The 15040-nt window shown below is 37.6% G+C and overlaps 1 protein-coding gene and 1 pseudogene across 1 annotated transcript; one reads left to right on the forward strand and one right to left on the reverse strand.

The window, feature by feature from the left end:
* Positions 1 to 1933: 1933 nt before the first annotated feature.
* On the forward strand, positions 1934 to 7007 carry LOC113712393 (uncharacterized). Its single transcript, XM_027235795.2, has 12 exons — positions 1934 to 2176; positions 2297 to 2516; positions 2761 to 2961; positions 3051 to 3121; positions 3423 to 3585; positions 3751 to 4344; positions 4924 to 5304; positions 5419 to 5494; positions 5594 to 5657; positions 6110 to 6245; positions 6383 to 6496; positions 6583 to 7007. Exons 1-12 carry the CDS (start codon positions 2067 to 2069, stop codon positions 6646 to 6648), a joined length of 2196 nt encoding a protein of 731 aa, XP_027091596.2. The 5' UTR covers positions 1934 to 2066; the 3' UTR covers positions 6649 to 7007.
* Positions 7008 to 11905: 4898 nt separating this feature from the next.
* On the reverse strand, positions 11906 to 13513 carry LOC140015434 (tetrahydroberberine oxidase-like; annotated as a pseudogene).
* Positions 13514 to 15040: the final 1527 nt, after the last annotated feature.

Genomic DNA, 15040 nt, shown 5'->3' on the forward strand with positions numbered 1-15040 from the left:
AATTCATGTCATAGTTTTTTAAGGACAAGATGGGTATTTAAAAAGTATTAGTAGACTTTCAAGAGGTTTCTCTCGTTTTCTGCCCGAATCTGGACGGAAAAGTTTTTTAAATTGTAGCACAAGTTTTTTCTTTCTAAATCTGTTCCCTCTCTCTTTTTTTTTTTTTTTTCCATCTCATGAATATCTCCCAAACACATGACAAGTCAACTTTTCCTTCCTTTCTTATCTTTTCTGTTCAAATCCTTCCATCCAAACTAGCCATAAGGGTTGAGGTTTTTTTTTTTTTTAAGGGTTGAGGATTTAAGAGAGTGCAGAAATGTACTCAACTTATTCATTGTCTAGATTTTCTCCTTTTTTTTTTTTTTTTCAGGTTTCCAACGGACCGTCTCTCATTTGATATCCATAGAGACGACTGATGGAGGCTTTCCTTGAGTTGGTCCAATGAGATCCTTCTTCCGTCTCAAACACATATTAATTATTGCGTGATTTTTGTTGATAAGAAAATTCGCGACCGCTATCCAAAAGTGTACATTAGATAAATTGCGTCATAACACATTAATTACATGAAAGGATAACACGTATTAAACAAGCCTTGTGCCTGATAAGTGATAACTACGGCTAATTGTTATAACATGGGAATTTTTTTATTTCTCACCCTCGACTGGCAAAAGATAAGATAAAAAAAAAAAAAAAAAAAACGTAATGACGCGTTTTGTTTTACTGGGCTTTTTTGTTTAATACTAAAGATTTGCGTGTCAAGGTGATTAACCTGATTGCGATCCCATAAAGACTAGAGCGAAAGGGTCAACGTCAGTACGTGACGTGGGATTATTGGTGTCCGAAAATGTGGACCAGGAGGATCGATTTGCAGGTGGGGAGTCTTTTTGTTGGTTGGGTCATTATTTTTATCAGAAAAGCGGAAAAAATAGTTAAGAATTTAAACCAACTCTCTCAAAAGACAAAAAATGGTCTGCCAAACTTGTTTTGACCTCTGAATTTTTAGATTGAAAACCGTGAAATATTTTATTGTGTTGTGAAGGAGGAGAAGCAATACAGCAATTAGTCATCACTTGCCGCATGGCTCTTGAATTTTCAACCTTCATATTCTATATTGGAGCTAGAAAATGACCTATGTAATGAATTGTTGATTTATTATTATTTTATGGCTTTTGGATTTGGAGCCCTTAAATTTATAAAATATGCTTTCTAAAAACAACTGCTAATGCAAAAAAATAGCGCCAATGCTAACCAGAATATGCCTTGTTGTTTGATTGCGATCGTAGTTTCCCCCCCTCCCCCGATGACAGCTTCAGATTATAACAATTTCTGTGCAACCGTTCGTATGCAGTGATTTTGTGCATTTTGCACACCGCGTAACTTTATTTGCATAACGTATAATTTTAGAATTAATTTTTATAAATTTCACGCACATTATTAAAAATGAGGCACAAGAAATGATCTGCACCGTATATATTTTTTTTAAGCCCAAATCTTGGCCGTGACCTGCCCCTCGTCCGGTTCAATACCATCTTGTTTAATTGAACTCGTGTCCAAAGAACAAGGAAAAATTGGAAGATTCTCAAGAATGTGCCAATTAGTCGCAGTAGAAGTACTAGTGCTTATTGGGCTGAGGAATGAAGAGGCGGGCGAGGGTGATTGTGCTGCGGTACCTTTAGAAGAATCTGCAGGTAACATCGGGAGCGATACGATTTAGGAGTGGGAATAGGGTCCCCCGGTTGGGAAAGGCAAGGGAATGAGAATGACGACATAATCTACAGAAATGGCAACATCCTTGCCGCGCGTAACCTAGCAAGGGTACCAAGTTAAGGTAATTCTCCAGAATCTGGGCTCCATACCGTCCCGCGTTAGAGTCTAAGCACACGATGTTATCATGCGCACGCCACGCGCATCCCATTCTCTTCCGACCTCACCAAACATCACGCATTGCCCCCCGCATTACCCGCATTGCCCCCCGCCGCCCGCTCCTTTTTTCTTTTCATTTCTACTCCTACTGCTCCTACTATAAAACTCCACGCCATGCTACCGTTTCTTGTTGCACTAAAAAAATGGGTTCTTTGTCTGTTCTTGACGAGCAATTGCAATACCCCGCTGCCCGCCGGGACGATTCTGTCGTCGACAACTATCACGGCGTTCCTGTCTCCGACCCTTACCGATGGTAAAACAAATCAAAACCACCACCCCCCAACCAAAAAAAAAAAAAAAGCTGTTCGAATTTTTGAACTCCAGTTTTTCCTGTGACGGGCTTTTTTTTTTTTTTTTTTTTTTTTGAGTATAGGCTTGAGGACCCAGACTCTGAGGAGACGAAGGAATTTGTGGAGAAGCAGGTCAAACTAACGGATTCTGTGCTCAAGACTTGCGAGACCAGAGAAAAGCTTCGTGAAAAGATTACAGCACTCTTCGATTTCCCCCGCTATGATGCTCCTTTTAGGGCTGCTAACAAGTATTTTTACTTTCACAACACGGGTCTTCAACCCCAAAGTGTTCTCTACGTTCAGGTTTCTCATCCCTGCCGTGTTTGCTTTTTCCTTTTACGCTTTTTACCCCTTCCCAATTCACCCAAGTTTTTGTCTTTTATTATATTTCCGCTATTCCCTTTACTCCAACACCAATTTCTTGAGTACTGCTACCGTCAATTACTATCTCCGGATAAGACTAGTTTGACAACAATAAATGAGGGGCAAGGATTAAGTCAAACTTGGTTCAGTCTTGACGTTTAGCGGCAAATGTTGTGTTATTCAGGATGGTTTGGATGGAAAGCCGGAGGTGCTGCTTGATCCTAACACGTTGAGCGACGATGGAACTGTGGCATTGAGGGCTTACGCTGTCAGCGAGGATGCTGAGTACTTGGCTTATGGGATCAGTTCCAGTGGGAGTGATTGGGTCACCATTCAAGTCTTGCGGATTCAAGACAAGCATGTGCTACCCGATACTGTTTCCTGGGTAAGACTCCTAATTTGTTGCTGGAGCTAGATCAGCTTAAGCTTCCTGAATTAGTTCGACTAAACTTATTTACGTTATGTGTTCTGCAGGTTAAGTTTTCGAATATCAGTTGGACCCATGATAGCAAAGGATTTTTCTATAGCCGATACCCTGCTCCAAAGTAAGTGTTAGGCACAATAAGAATTCCTAATTACTATCACGTAGTGATCATCACTCGCTGTGCGCTTCATGGGAACTGCAATTGGTTTTGTCTTTATCAGTACCATTCCTTTTGAGCAATATCAAACATGTTGGAAAGAATATATATGGATAAAGAGTCGTAAAATAAAGTGAACTTTCAGCTTCTGTCTTTACTTCTAATTACACAGGCCAGAATGTTTTCAATAGCTTTTATGAATCAATCAGATTCTTCTTTTGTCGTGATCTCCATGATTCTCATTTGGTTATATTGTGCTTCCTAGGGAGGGAGATAATCTGGATGCTGGGACAGAGACCAATGCCAACCTAAATCACGAGTTGTATTATCATTTCTTGGCTACTGACCAGTCTGAAGATATCTTATGTTGGAAAGATCCTGACAATCCAAAGCATACGCGTTCAGCGTCTGTTACGGAAGACGGCCAGGTGATGAATTTACTGCAGAGTTAGGGAACCTGATAATTACATTTACAATTCACGTTCTAACTGTAGTTGTAGAGTTACTATGCTGTATATCTCGTGTCTAAAATAGTTGTGGCAGGATAGAAACTGACGGTTTCTTATTTTTGTTTTTTTTTCCTTTGGTTACAGTATGTGCTCCTATATACTTTCGAGACCTGTGATCCTGTGAACAAAGTTTATTATTGTGACTTATCTGCACTTCCAGACGGGCTTGAAATTTATAAAGAAACAAACAATCTGCTTCCCTTTGTGAAGCTTGTTGACAGTTTTGATGCTTCTTACCTAGATGTTGCAAATGATGGTTCTGTTTTCACGTTCCGGACTAATAAGGATGCTCCAAGGTACAAACTTGTCCGAGTAGATCTGAAAGTACCAACTTCTTGGACTGAGGTCCTTCAAGAATCTGAAAAAGATGTGCTCGAATCAGTTGTTGCTGTCAATGGAGATCAAATTGTCGTTAGTTATTTGAGCGACGTAAAGAATGTTTTGCAGATAAGGGACTTGAAAACAGGTTCTCTCCTGCATCATTTACCAGTTGACATAGGAACAGTGTGTCAGATTTCTGCTCGGCGCAAGGATAACATCGTCTTTATTCATTTTACAAGCTTCCTTGTCCCTGGCATTATTTACAAATGTAATCTAGGAGGTGGGGCCCCAGAAATCAGCATATTCCGAGAAATCATAGTTCCTGGTTTTGATCGGTCCCAATTTGTAGTTAATCAGGTAAATCTCTTTTATGTATTATGTGCTTGGCTGCATGAAGTCCCATCGATCAATCATCTAGAAAACTTACTTATTGGTGGGCATATTTGAAGAGATGTATGCTTAGGAAGAAAAATAGAAAGGAGAAGCAAAAACCAATACTGCGGTGGTAGTAGCTATGTTCATGTAGAAGCCTTTATAGAATAGAGCCAAGGATTAGCTAACATTGAGAGAAATAGTAAATTGTAAGATTCACGGAGTAGTAAAACTAAAAAGTTGTTAAGACCTGTGGGGAGATATGGATCAAGCAAACACTAGTATTGTGCTGTTGGAGGCATTTGGTATCTAGGTTTGGTCTTTGGTAATCTATAGGTCATTTGTCATTTTCTCTGATGTTACAAGAAAAATCCATTCCCCTACTTGAACTTGAAACGAAATTGTAAATTAGCATATGAAAAGTAGGGCAAGATATTTTCCTATTTAGCCTTGCTTGGGCATCCTTTTCATGAGAGAGAGAGAGAGAGAATGGAGCCACATAACATAATGCATGTGGTTAAATTACCTTTTTGATTTATTCATTGATATCTTCTACCTCTGCAGGTTTTTGTGCCTAGCAAGGATGGTACTCTGATCCCAATGTTTGTGGTGTCAAAGAAGGACATTTCCTTGGATGGATCAAATCCTTGTTTACTGTACGCTTATGGTGGTTTTGATATTAGTATTACACCATCATTTAGTGTTTCTCGTATAGTGATTGCAAGACATTTGGATGCCATATTCTGTATTGCAAATATTCGTGGTGGCGGAGAGTATGGAGAAGAATGGCATAAAGCTGGATCCCTCGCAAAAAAGCAGAATTGTTTCGATGACTTTGCTTCTTGTGCTAAATATCTTATATCTACTGGTTATACGCAACCTAGAAAGTTGTGCATTGAAGGTGGGAGCAATGGTGGGCTGCTTGTTGGGGCTTCCATCAATCAGGTGCCCTAGTCAGAATGAATACTTTTTTCCAGTTTCTATTAGGAAGAGAGATTTTTTTATGTTTACACTGTTGATTAGTTACTTGATATGCTATGGAAATTTACCTGGTGACAGAGACCTGATCTTTTTGGCTGCGCTCTTGCCCATGTTGGCGTTATGGACATGCTTAGATTTCACAAGTTCACTATTGGTGAGAACTCATCTTTTTTGTCAAAGGACTTCTTGTCCTTTGAAGTGTTCTGACACATTAATGGTCTGTATCATTTGTGTTTTTACCCCCTTTGGCCAGGCCATGCATGGACCTCTGATTATGGTTGTTCTGAGAAGGAGAAAGAGTTTCATTGGCTTTTCAAGTGAGTTTGTTGTGCTTGGCTTTCTATTTTCTTGCTGTGGTTTTGACTTAGTGGTCAGTAAATTTTCAGAAAGATATGAAACCACTATACTCGGAAACACCATTTTTGAATTTGTTATAATCACAAGTCCAATTAAGAAAACCTTGGAGGTAATGCTGCCATGATTGGCAAACTGGTTCCAATTAATCCATGCACTCTTCATAGAACGGGAAGATAAATGAATTACCATCTAGTCGGACGTCAATAATTGGTTACTTAAAATAAATTAGGGTGCTTCTAACATCTTTATGCAGAATTTGGTAAAGGGCATTTTTTCATCCTAGTTACAGTTTCTGTTTAATTGGTTTTGTTATGGGCTTTTAGAGGCTTCACCGTGTTCATTGAAACATTACTCTTGGAGGATTATGTATTAATGTGTCATGTCTTTCTGCGTCTCTGCTTCTCTTCTCAAGGTACTCACCACTGCACAATGTTAGAAGACCATGGGAACAATCTCCTGATCAGGTTTCTCAGTACCCCGCCACCATGCTATTAACAGCTGATCATGATGATCGAGTTGTGCCGTTGCACTCACTGAAGTTTCTGGCGGTGAGTTCTAAATTGCTTCCATTACGGTTCAGTCCCTCTACTCGTTGATTATTAGCAGTAAAATTGGTTTATCAGGGGTTAGTTTACAAAATTGCGGCTGTCATTATGCTAAAAGTTGTTTCTCCACGACTTTGTAGACCCTGCAATATGAACTCTGCACTGGTTTGGAGAGCAGTCCTCAGACCAACCCAATCATCAGTCGTATCGAACGGAAAGCTGGACACGGAGCTGGTCGTCCGACACAGAAAATGGTAAACCATTTATCATTAAACTTCCCGGGCATGGCGTGGGGGATTATTTTTCATTCAGGCATTGAGCTTTTCAATCTTTGTGACAGATTGATGAAGCTGCTGATAGATATGCCTTCATGGCAAAGGTTTTGGGTGCAACCTGGGTAGATTAGTGGGTGGTTCTGCGAAAAAGATTGGAATGTGATTTTCTGACGAGGCTGGAGATGGACGCTATCCCCACACTGAACGGATTTTTGTGTGCCAACTTTTTGGATCAGTGGATACTTTCTGGGGCCTGTGTTCTCCGTCCCTCTACACCTGGCATGTTTGCCCTCTCATCATTCTTAGCTGGAAGCAGCCCTAGCCCACTATACGGTCCAATATGGTAGGAACAGATACGGGTAGGCTGATGCGCGTCAACTTTGATCACACTCAACTTCCATGTACAAACTCTATAAGGCATCGACAATATTGCCAAATGTTTGATCGCCCCCTATAATCCTGAAATTTACAAAATTATCTTCCTGACCAACATTGAGATCGGGCAAGCCCAACTCAACTGCTTGCAAATCCTTCTCCTGTCTTCTGTCGACTCCAATCGATACCGTATCATCAGCATCCGTTCCTTCCTTTCCGAGACATAACTCGAGAGAGACGTAAAATGCAGACCTTCTCTTCGGCCCTCTCCCAGCAATTTTATTTTCCAAGTAATGGGCGATAAATCATATCAAAACATTTGTTAAGGCGAGGGAATACTGCATAAGACAAATATAATTTAGATATGAAAAAATCGACAAATATAATTTAGATATGAAAAAATTGTTCAAAACGTTTTTTATATTTTATAAAATAATTTTTTTCGTCTGTCATTTTTTAAATTGTCAAATCAAATTTACATAATCCAATCCATAGTCCTTCATATTTCATAAAATGAGTTATTTCGTTCCTCACACTTCAGGGGAGGCTAGTGAAACTGTTAGAAATTTCGGGGAGGATTTTGAAATTATCCCTTCTTTTTTCCCACATAAACGACAGACCATAACAACACCCTTGACTTCCCCGACTCCTCTTATGTATTTTTAGCGGACAAATACAAGTCAATTTTACCGGAGCATAACTATAAGAATTAAATCCTACTCTCTTGGATTTCATTTAGAGAAAGAACAACCAGACACAAAGGGGCAAAAAAAAAAAAAAAAGCGCAAGCTTTGGACAAGGTGTTTTGGTAGAAAGGAGAGAGGCCAACTATTTAGGAATAGAGTGAAAAGGAACCTAGATTTGTTTGAGATTTGTAATTGGGACATAGGAGGTGCAGAAATTTTTTTTTTTTTTTTTAAGACGATAACTGTTGTATAACCTAATCTATTCTATACTAAGGGAGAGGAGGCGGACCTAAGGAGGCTCAGGAATAATCCGAAGGGAACTGAACCACCACCAGATCAAATGGATGCATAACACACTCGCCTGAATTTTTTTGAAATAAATCGCTTAAATATGACTTTTTGATGGAAGACAACGCCCCACCAAGTTAGGTGGTGGCCACCAGCCCAAAAGGGGTGGGAGACAAAGGCTGGTGGTTACATTGGAGGAGCAGAAGGGGATGACTATCACCAGGTAGGTGTCGAGGAAGGATAGGGAACAGTAGTGATGATTGGAAAGGAAAGAAGGAGCCTAGGGGTTGATAACCGACCCGTGGCAGTAATGTGACTGTTGAAAGCAAGATTTGCACGGGAATGGGATACAGTCCTGAAATCAAAAGCTCGGAGGCGTACAACAGTCCGTTGAATTATGAACCTGCCGATTGAAAGCATTTCGATTTTCGACGGCCTTGTGTATGAGACTGGTAGTGTCTGACGTGGCAAATTGTGCACAAGTATTTGCGGTTCTGAGTCCACGTTAGCGGTGCAAATGAGCCGACCTCGAGTCGAGGTTTGGCTAATCGAGCCGAACTCGAATTAATTTTGTGAAATTCGAACTCGAGCTCGAGCTCGACGAGCTCAAAATATCAAGCTCGAGCTCGAGGTTAAAAAATAAAAAAATAATTATAATTATTTTATTTTTAAAAAATAAAAAATAATTATTTATTTTTAAAAATAAATAAAATAATAATTTTTTAAATAAAATAATAAAATATTAGGGATATATATGTAATTTTACTATTAAAATAAAAAATAAAAAAATATATATAATTGAACTCGCGAGCCAACGAGTTTAATGTTTTTGAGCTCGAGCTCGAGATCGACTTAATTAGCTCGAGCTCGTATTCGAGCCGCTCGCGATCGGCTCATGAGCGGCTCGATTCGCGAAACACCCCTAGTCCACGTTGATTGATTTACAAATGCGTTGGACAAACGTGTCCCAACTATTATATGTTTGGAAAAATTGCACAAATGGTACCTTACATTTGAATTCTGTAGTTTTTTAGTCTCTCAATTTTAAAATGATGCATTTTGGTTTACATATATGAGGTTTTCCCCCCCCCCCTTTTTGGCTCTTCACGTATTCAAAATGCACCATTCTCATCCCCATTTTCATTTCTAGCTATATTTTCACTTTAATTCTAATTTTGAACTAAATTAAATCAAAGCAAAAAAAATCATTCTTCATTCTCTCAATTCTAGAATAGTATTATAAATTGAAAGTTTCCAAGTTCAACTATATTTTTTTTTTAAATATTCAGACTAGGTAAAGGTTGAATATTAGATTTAGTCTTTAAAATTTTATTTGAGGAGTTTTCAAAGTCCAACTGAAATGTTTTCTTCATAATAACATATTATGAGTGAGTTTTTAGAGTTTTGTAAATTATTTTCTATTTTTGATATGTTGTAATTTTTATCTAAATCACGCAACACTTAAGCAAAGGCAATTTCATACTGCAATTTAGTTTCGAATAACATTTTTATAATTTTTTGGGTCATTTTACACATATGATCACAATATTTTGGCATATTGGTTTTTGATATTTTAGATGAAAAATTTATCAAACAAAGTGCTGCATGTTTTTCCATAAGAATGATTTCTAGTGGCAACATATCGAGGACCCGTATACACACATGCCGACAACCATAGATTTGGCATTAAAACAAGTGCTTGCTTATAGCATTATTCGTGATCCTCTTCCAATTCTAGCATGCGATGACGGAGAATCACTACCATCAACCATCATGATTCGAATAGAACAAGTCTTACTAGATAGAAAAAGACTAAAAAGGTATAGATGCCTTCCTAAGGTCTTTTTGATACGGGTACGGATAAATTCTCTTGCGCCCTTTTTCTTCCTGACAAAGACAAAATCTTCTGACAAATCTTTCAATGTTCCAGGTGAATAATCTAGTCCCTACCATCGACTGGCACGTCATACATCTATGGGGATAATTTTAGAAACCTTCCCTGGGGTTTCTCATTATATCACTTAGCTTCCTTAAAATTTTTAAACTTTCACTTTTCTCCTTTATCAGATTAATAATGCTAAATATTCCTATCAAAAGTCACAAATTAACAATATTACCCTTTCTCTTAATAACTATTTAATCAAAAAATAAAATAAAATTTTAAACCAAAACATGTGGATTAAAAAAAATAAATTAATATTAGTAATGATCCATATTTTTCTATATTGAGATCATGGTAGGACAGCAAAAAACCTGGTTAAATTAAATCTAATCAAAGTCAATCACTTAGAAATATTTTAGTAAATAATTGACATCTTGAAAATTTTGGTGGATAATTATAAGGTAGTCGGTATTTTTTAGGAAATATATTTTAATAAATGATGCAGTTTAAGTTTTACTAAAAACTAAAATAATCTCTTCATATGTGTGAATTTTTCAAGGTGTAAATTTTACTTTTGTTCTAATACAACAAAAATAAATAGTTCAAGTTAAGAAATTTACACGTTGTAAAAATTTAACCTTATTTTATTTTTTATTATTATTGTAAACTTCACAAGTAAAATAACATAAGGATAGTATTGAAATAACATTTTTATCTTTTTTGTATTTCCTTCAAAGGGGTTAAAATGTTACAAGAAATATCAATCCAAGAGAGATAAGTGAGAATTTAAAAATATCAGGGGAGCCAAGTGATATTATGAAAAGCCTCAAGGAAAGTTTCTAAAATTATTCCCCATATATATGTATATATATATCAACCACTTATCATCCATTCGTATCTATTATGGCTATTTCATATCTCTTTTTCTTTTCATATAATTTTACTTACTATATATACTCTTGTATCATTATAAACTATGTTGTTACTATTGCTCCCGTCAGGATAAATTTGACTCCTTCCCCTATTCCGTTTATTTATATAGGATATAAAATGAAATCGCAAAAATAGTGAAAAATATGCACTTTCTTTAGAGGCATTACAAAACTCTAGAACCTAACTAATAATATGTTATTATGAAGGAAACATTTTGGTTAGACCCAGAAAGCACCTTAAATAAAATTTTAAATAGTAATCTAACATTTATCTTTAAAAAAATGTCAGTTGACCTTGGAAACTTTTCACAATAATACTCTAGAATTTTGAGAAAGAATTTAGGTACTTTAAAAATAGTTTTTTTTTATGTTTTAGTTCAATTTAGTTGAAAATTAGAATTGAAAGTAAAAATGTAGTTGGAAACGAGAATAGAGATGAAAATGGTGCATTTTGGATATGTAAAGGGCCAAAAAACACCATCGTAAAAGTGAAGGACTAAAAAAGGAAATATTGGGGATATTCAAGATATTAAAAAGAAATGTTAACTGATACTATCTTGAACTATCAGTCATCAAGGGACAACTTGTTAAATTTCGTGAACATAAGGGGTGAATTGCTACCCATTCTTAATTACAGTGGGGAGAATTTGTAAGTGAACCTAAATGTTTTCCCATGACAATAATTGCATAAGTCATAACATCTAGCAAAACTTTATACACTCCTTCACTTTGATGGTATTAGTTTTTTTCTGACAAAGTTTAAGAAAAATTAATTAATTTTGTTGAATAAATAAATTTAGCCAAGTGCTTTCCTAAAAGCACCCTTACATTATTATTATTATTATTATTATTATCTATAACTTTACATTAATTATAACAACAATAATGATGGTATATTGTACCATTCAAAACATATATCAAAGCAATTATTGATGAAAATTTTGATTGTGTTAAATAAGGTAAGCTATATTTACTAATAATAAAGTATATTAAATAAGAATATTTTAGAGAAATTAAAAGTTAATTATATTGAAGATGAATTATAATTAGGATGAATGAAAAGAGAAAACAAGGCTGTTAAAAGTAGGACGGAGGGACAATTAGGACATTAAACATCTTTAGACGTATCATGCATTAATGACGATGGAGGCAAGCTTAAAAAATAAAAACGCACCACGGATCCCACTCAATAGTAGTTACTTCGTCTAGCTAGAGGACTCATCTTCTACGCGGATGACAACGGAGGAATGCTCTGCTCATTTCTGAAGAAATTACTAGGATCAGCCACGTTCTTGACACGAGCCAACCTGCGGAAATTATTGCCAAAGTACTTAATACCCCATGAACTAGCTTCTGCGTAACTGCTGGTGTCTTCCCTGTTCAGTCCCAAATCCAAATCTCTATAATTCACGTATCCGAATCTAGGAGATTTGGAAACAAATGGAGCCATGTACTTGTAAAGCCTCCTGATCCAATCTATGTACCTTTGAGAATGTGCATTGCCTTCTTCAGTCCAATACACCAAATGCTGAATTTGATATATTTTTCCAGCTCTATGTGGATACGGAATTTCGGACTCTGAAATCTCGTACATCCTTCCACCAGATGGTGAAAAGATCAGCTGAGCTTTCTCGGCTTCTGCTTCATAAAACCTTTTCCACAATCCTTCCAATGCAACTTCAGAAATGGGCTCCGTCACGTAGTCTGATTTTGCCTTGTAGTACGTTCTGGGATTTGGATTCCTGGTCACCAAATCATTCACGGTAGAGCCATCTGGGAGGTCGGAGAAAAATAGAGCAGCCTCAATCCATTTCAACTCTGTGCAGTCTTCTCTCCGCAATCCCAGCTCAGGAAAGCTCTCTTGCATCAAAGGTAGAAGCTTGTCAGCTTTTCCAAGGAACAAGGACTGAAATTGAGCTTGCACAGTTAACTTTCCATTTCGATGCTCCTGCGTTATCAGGATCCTGATGAACAAGTCCCTATCAAGCTTGTAAGCAATGTGTTGCCAGAGGTAGACTATCTTGGTTGCATTCTGTTCCAAAGTTCTGTTGGGTGCAAAAACAGTTACGATCGAGGGAACGGAGACTAGCTTGATTTTATACGCCAGAATTATTCTAAAACTGGCTCCTCCTCCACCTCTGATAGCCCAGAAAAGATCTTCTCCCATCGATTCTCTATCAAGAATCGCACCATCCGCATTGACAATTTTAGCATCAATAACGTTATCAGCCGCTAGCCCGTATTTACGTGTCAATGTGCCCTCATCTCCCCCACTGACGTGTCCACCGGCGCCTACCGTAGGACAGGTACCTGCAGGAAAGGCAAGAACCGGGCTCTTTTCTGCAATTGCATGGTAGAGGCCACCAAGAAGTACACCACCTCCAATCCAAGCCGTTTTGGTTTCAGTATCAACAGATAATTGAACTAAGAATCCTCATATCAACAATAACAAAGGGTTGTCGGTAGTGGGAAAGATAAGAAAGACCTTCATAATCATGGCCTCCACACCTAACTCTGATTTGGATGCCGTGGATTTTTGCACAATAAACAACTGACTGAACGTGAAGGTCGTTCAGGGGCGTAATTATAACCTGAGGCTTTGCCTGATTGGGGGATATAAATCTTATGTTCTGTATGGATGACACTAGAGTAGATGTATATTCGGAGTATAAATGATATTGGAGATTGAGTCGTTAGCGTTTTGAGAATGAAGACAATGATGAAAACTGCTTCGATGAATTTCAGGTTGAGCTGGAGACAAAACGCCCCATGACACTGAGAAAATCAGAACTGAACAAAGAAGTGACAGTATTTTGGTGAATGGAATCTCCATTTCTTTCGTATGGTTTTTTTTTTTTTTTCTTCTTTGGTAGTAACTCGTAAAAGGATGCATCAAAGGTCCCAAGGTGCGTCGCTATTTATATAGGATTTGTTTCAGTTTTCTGCACCTGCTCAAACTTTACTTTTGCATATAGATAGGTTCGCCAAGGTGAGGGGAAGAATTTCAAGGCCAAACAACTACTCAAGTCAAGTCTTAGATACAGAAACCATCTTTTTATTGGTGGACTCGTAGGTAATCAATCAATCACGAGCACAGCATGTGAAATATACTATTCCAAACTGGACTAGATCCTACATTTTTCAAATTTTTTTCTAAGCTCTATACTTACTAGTATCATGTTTTGTCGAATATCGATGCTACCATGTTTATGTCGAATACTGACTGGTAAAGGTTTCGATTACGAGTCCAGAGGAATGAATGTTGAAGTAAATTGATCGGCTCACTCTTGTGTATTTCATTCCAAGTCACTTACTAGTAGGATATGCGTTCACTTGCTTCCCCTCAATGTTGGTTATATATCTCATATTCCAGCATGAGAATTCAAGAAGACATTATAGTGATTTTTAACCAATTTTAGAGCGGACCCAAATGTAGCATCATTTAAGAATAACCACAAATGGAAGTTGGAGAGTTATTATTAAATAGAACTAAATCTATCTATCCTGCATCGAGGCTAATTCAGTAAAGTTATTGGCATCTGAGGTTAGGCTCTCTCCTAGTGCTCAAACTCAAGACTCCGATCCGACTCCTTGAGTGGGAATCAGCCGAGACTAACCAGCAACAACAGGAGCAAGCGGCCTGGCCGAATACGAGGGACGCCTTGCCAACCTAAAAGAATCAACTGGCGATCAAATGGACCAGGAATCTCTATCGTCTCTCGTTACACTGCTAAGTAGCGAATCAGCCTGCCCAATGGGGACACCAAAGAGGTAGCCATGAAGTTCCGGTCTTTCTCCACAGTGATAGCTTTGCAATAATTACCGGCCATCACCATCCATAAAAAATTCTCTGTTATCCAATGTGCCCGCTTTCCATATAGACTATGGACGTGAGAACCCAAAAGGCAGGAAATACATCCACCACTAGGGCTGCAAACGAGCCGAGTCGAGTCGAGTTTTGAGCTAATCGAGCCGAGCCTCGACTAAATTTTACCAAGCTCGAGCTCGACGAGCTGGCAATTTTCGAGCTCGAGCTCGACTCGAATCAAGTCGAGCCGAGCTCGAGCTCGAAAAAAATAAAAAAAAATTATTTTATTTTTAAAAAAATAAAAAAAATAATAATTTTTTCTGAATAAATAATAAAATATTAAGGATATATACGTAATTTCACTATGAAAATAAAAAATTAAAATATATTTATATATAATATACGTAATTTTATTATTAAATAAAAATAAAAAATATATATAAATATATATACTCAAGCTCGCGAGCCGGCTCGCGAGCTAACGAGCTTAATATTCTGAGCTCGAGCTCGACTCAAGCCGCTCGCGAGCGGCTCGATTCGTTTGCAGCCCTA

This window comes from Coffea arabica, chromosome 10e, assembly GCF_036785885.1.
Source record: "Coffea arabica cultivar ET-39 chromosome 10e, Coffea Arabica ET-39 HiFi, whole genome shotgun sequence".
NCBI lineage: Eukaryota > Viridiplantae > Streptophyta > Magnoliopsida > Gentianales > Rubiaceae > Coffea > Coffea arabica.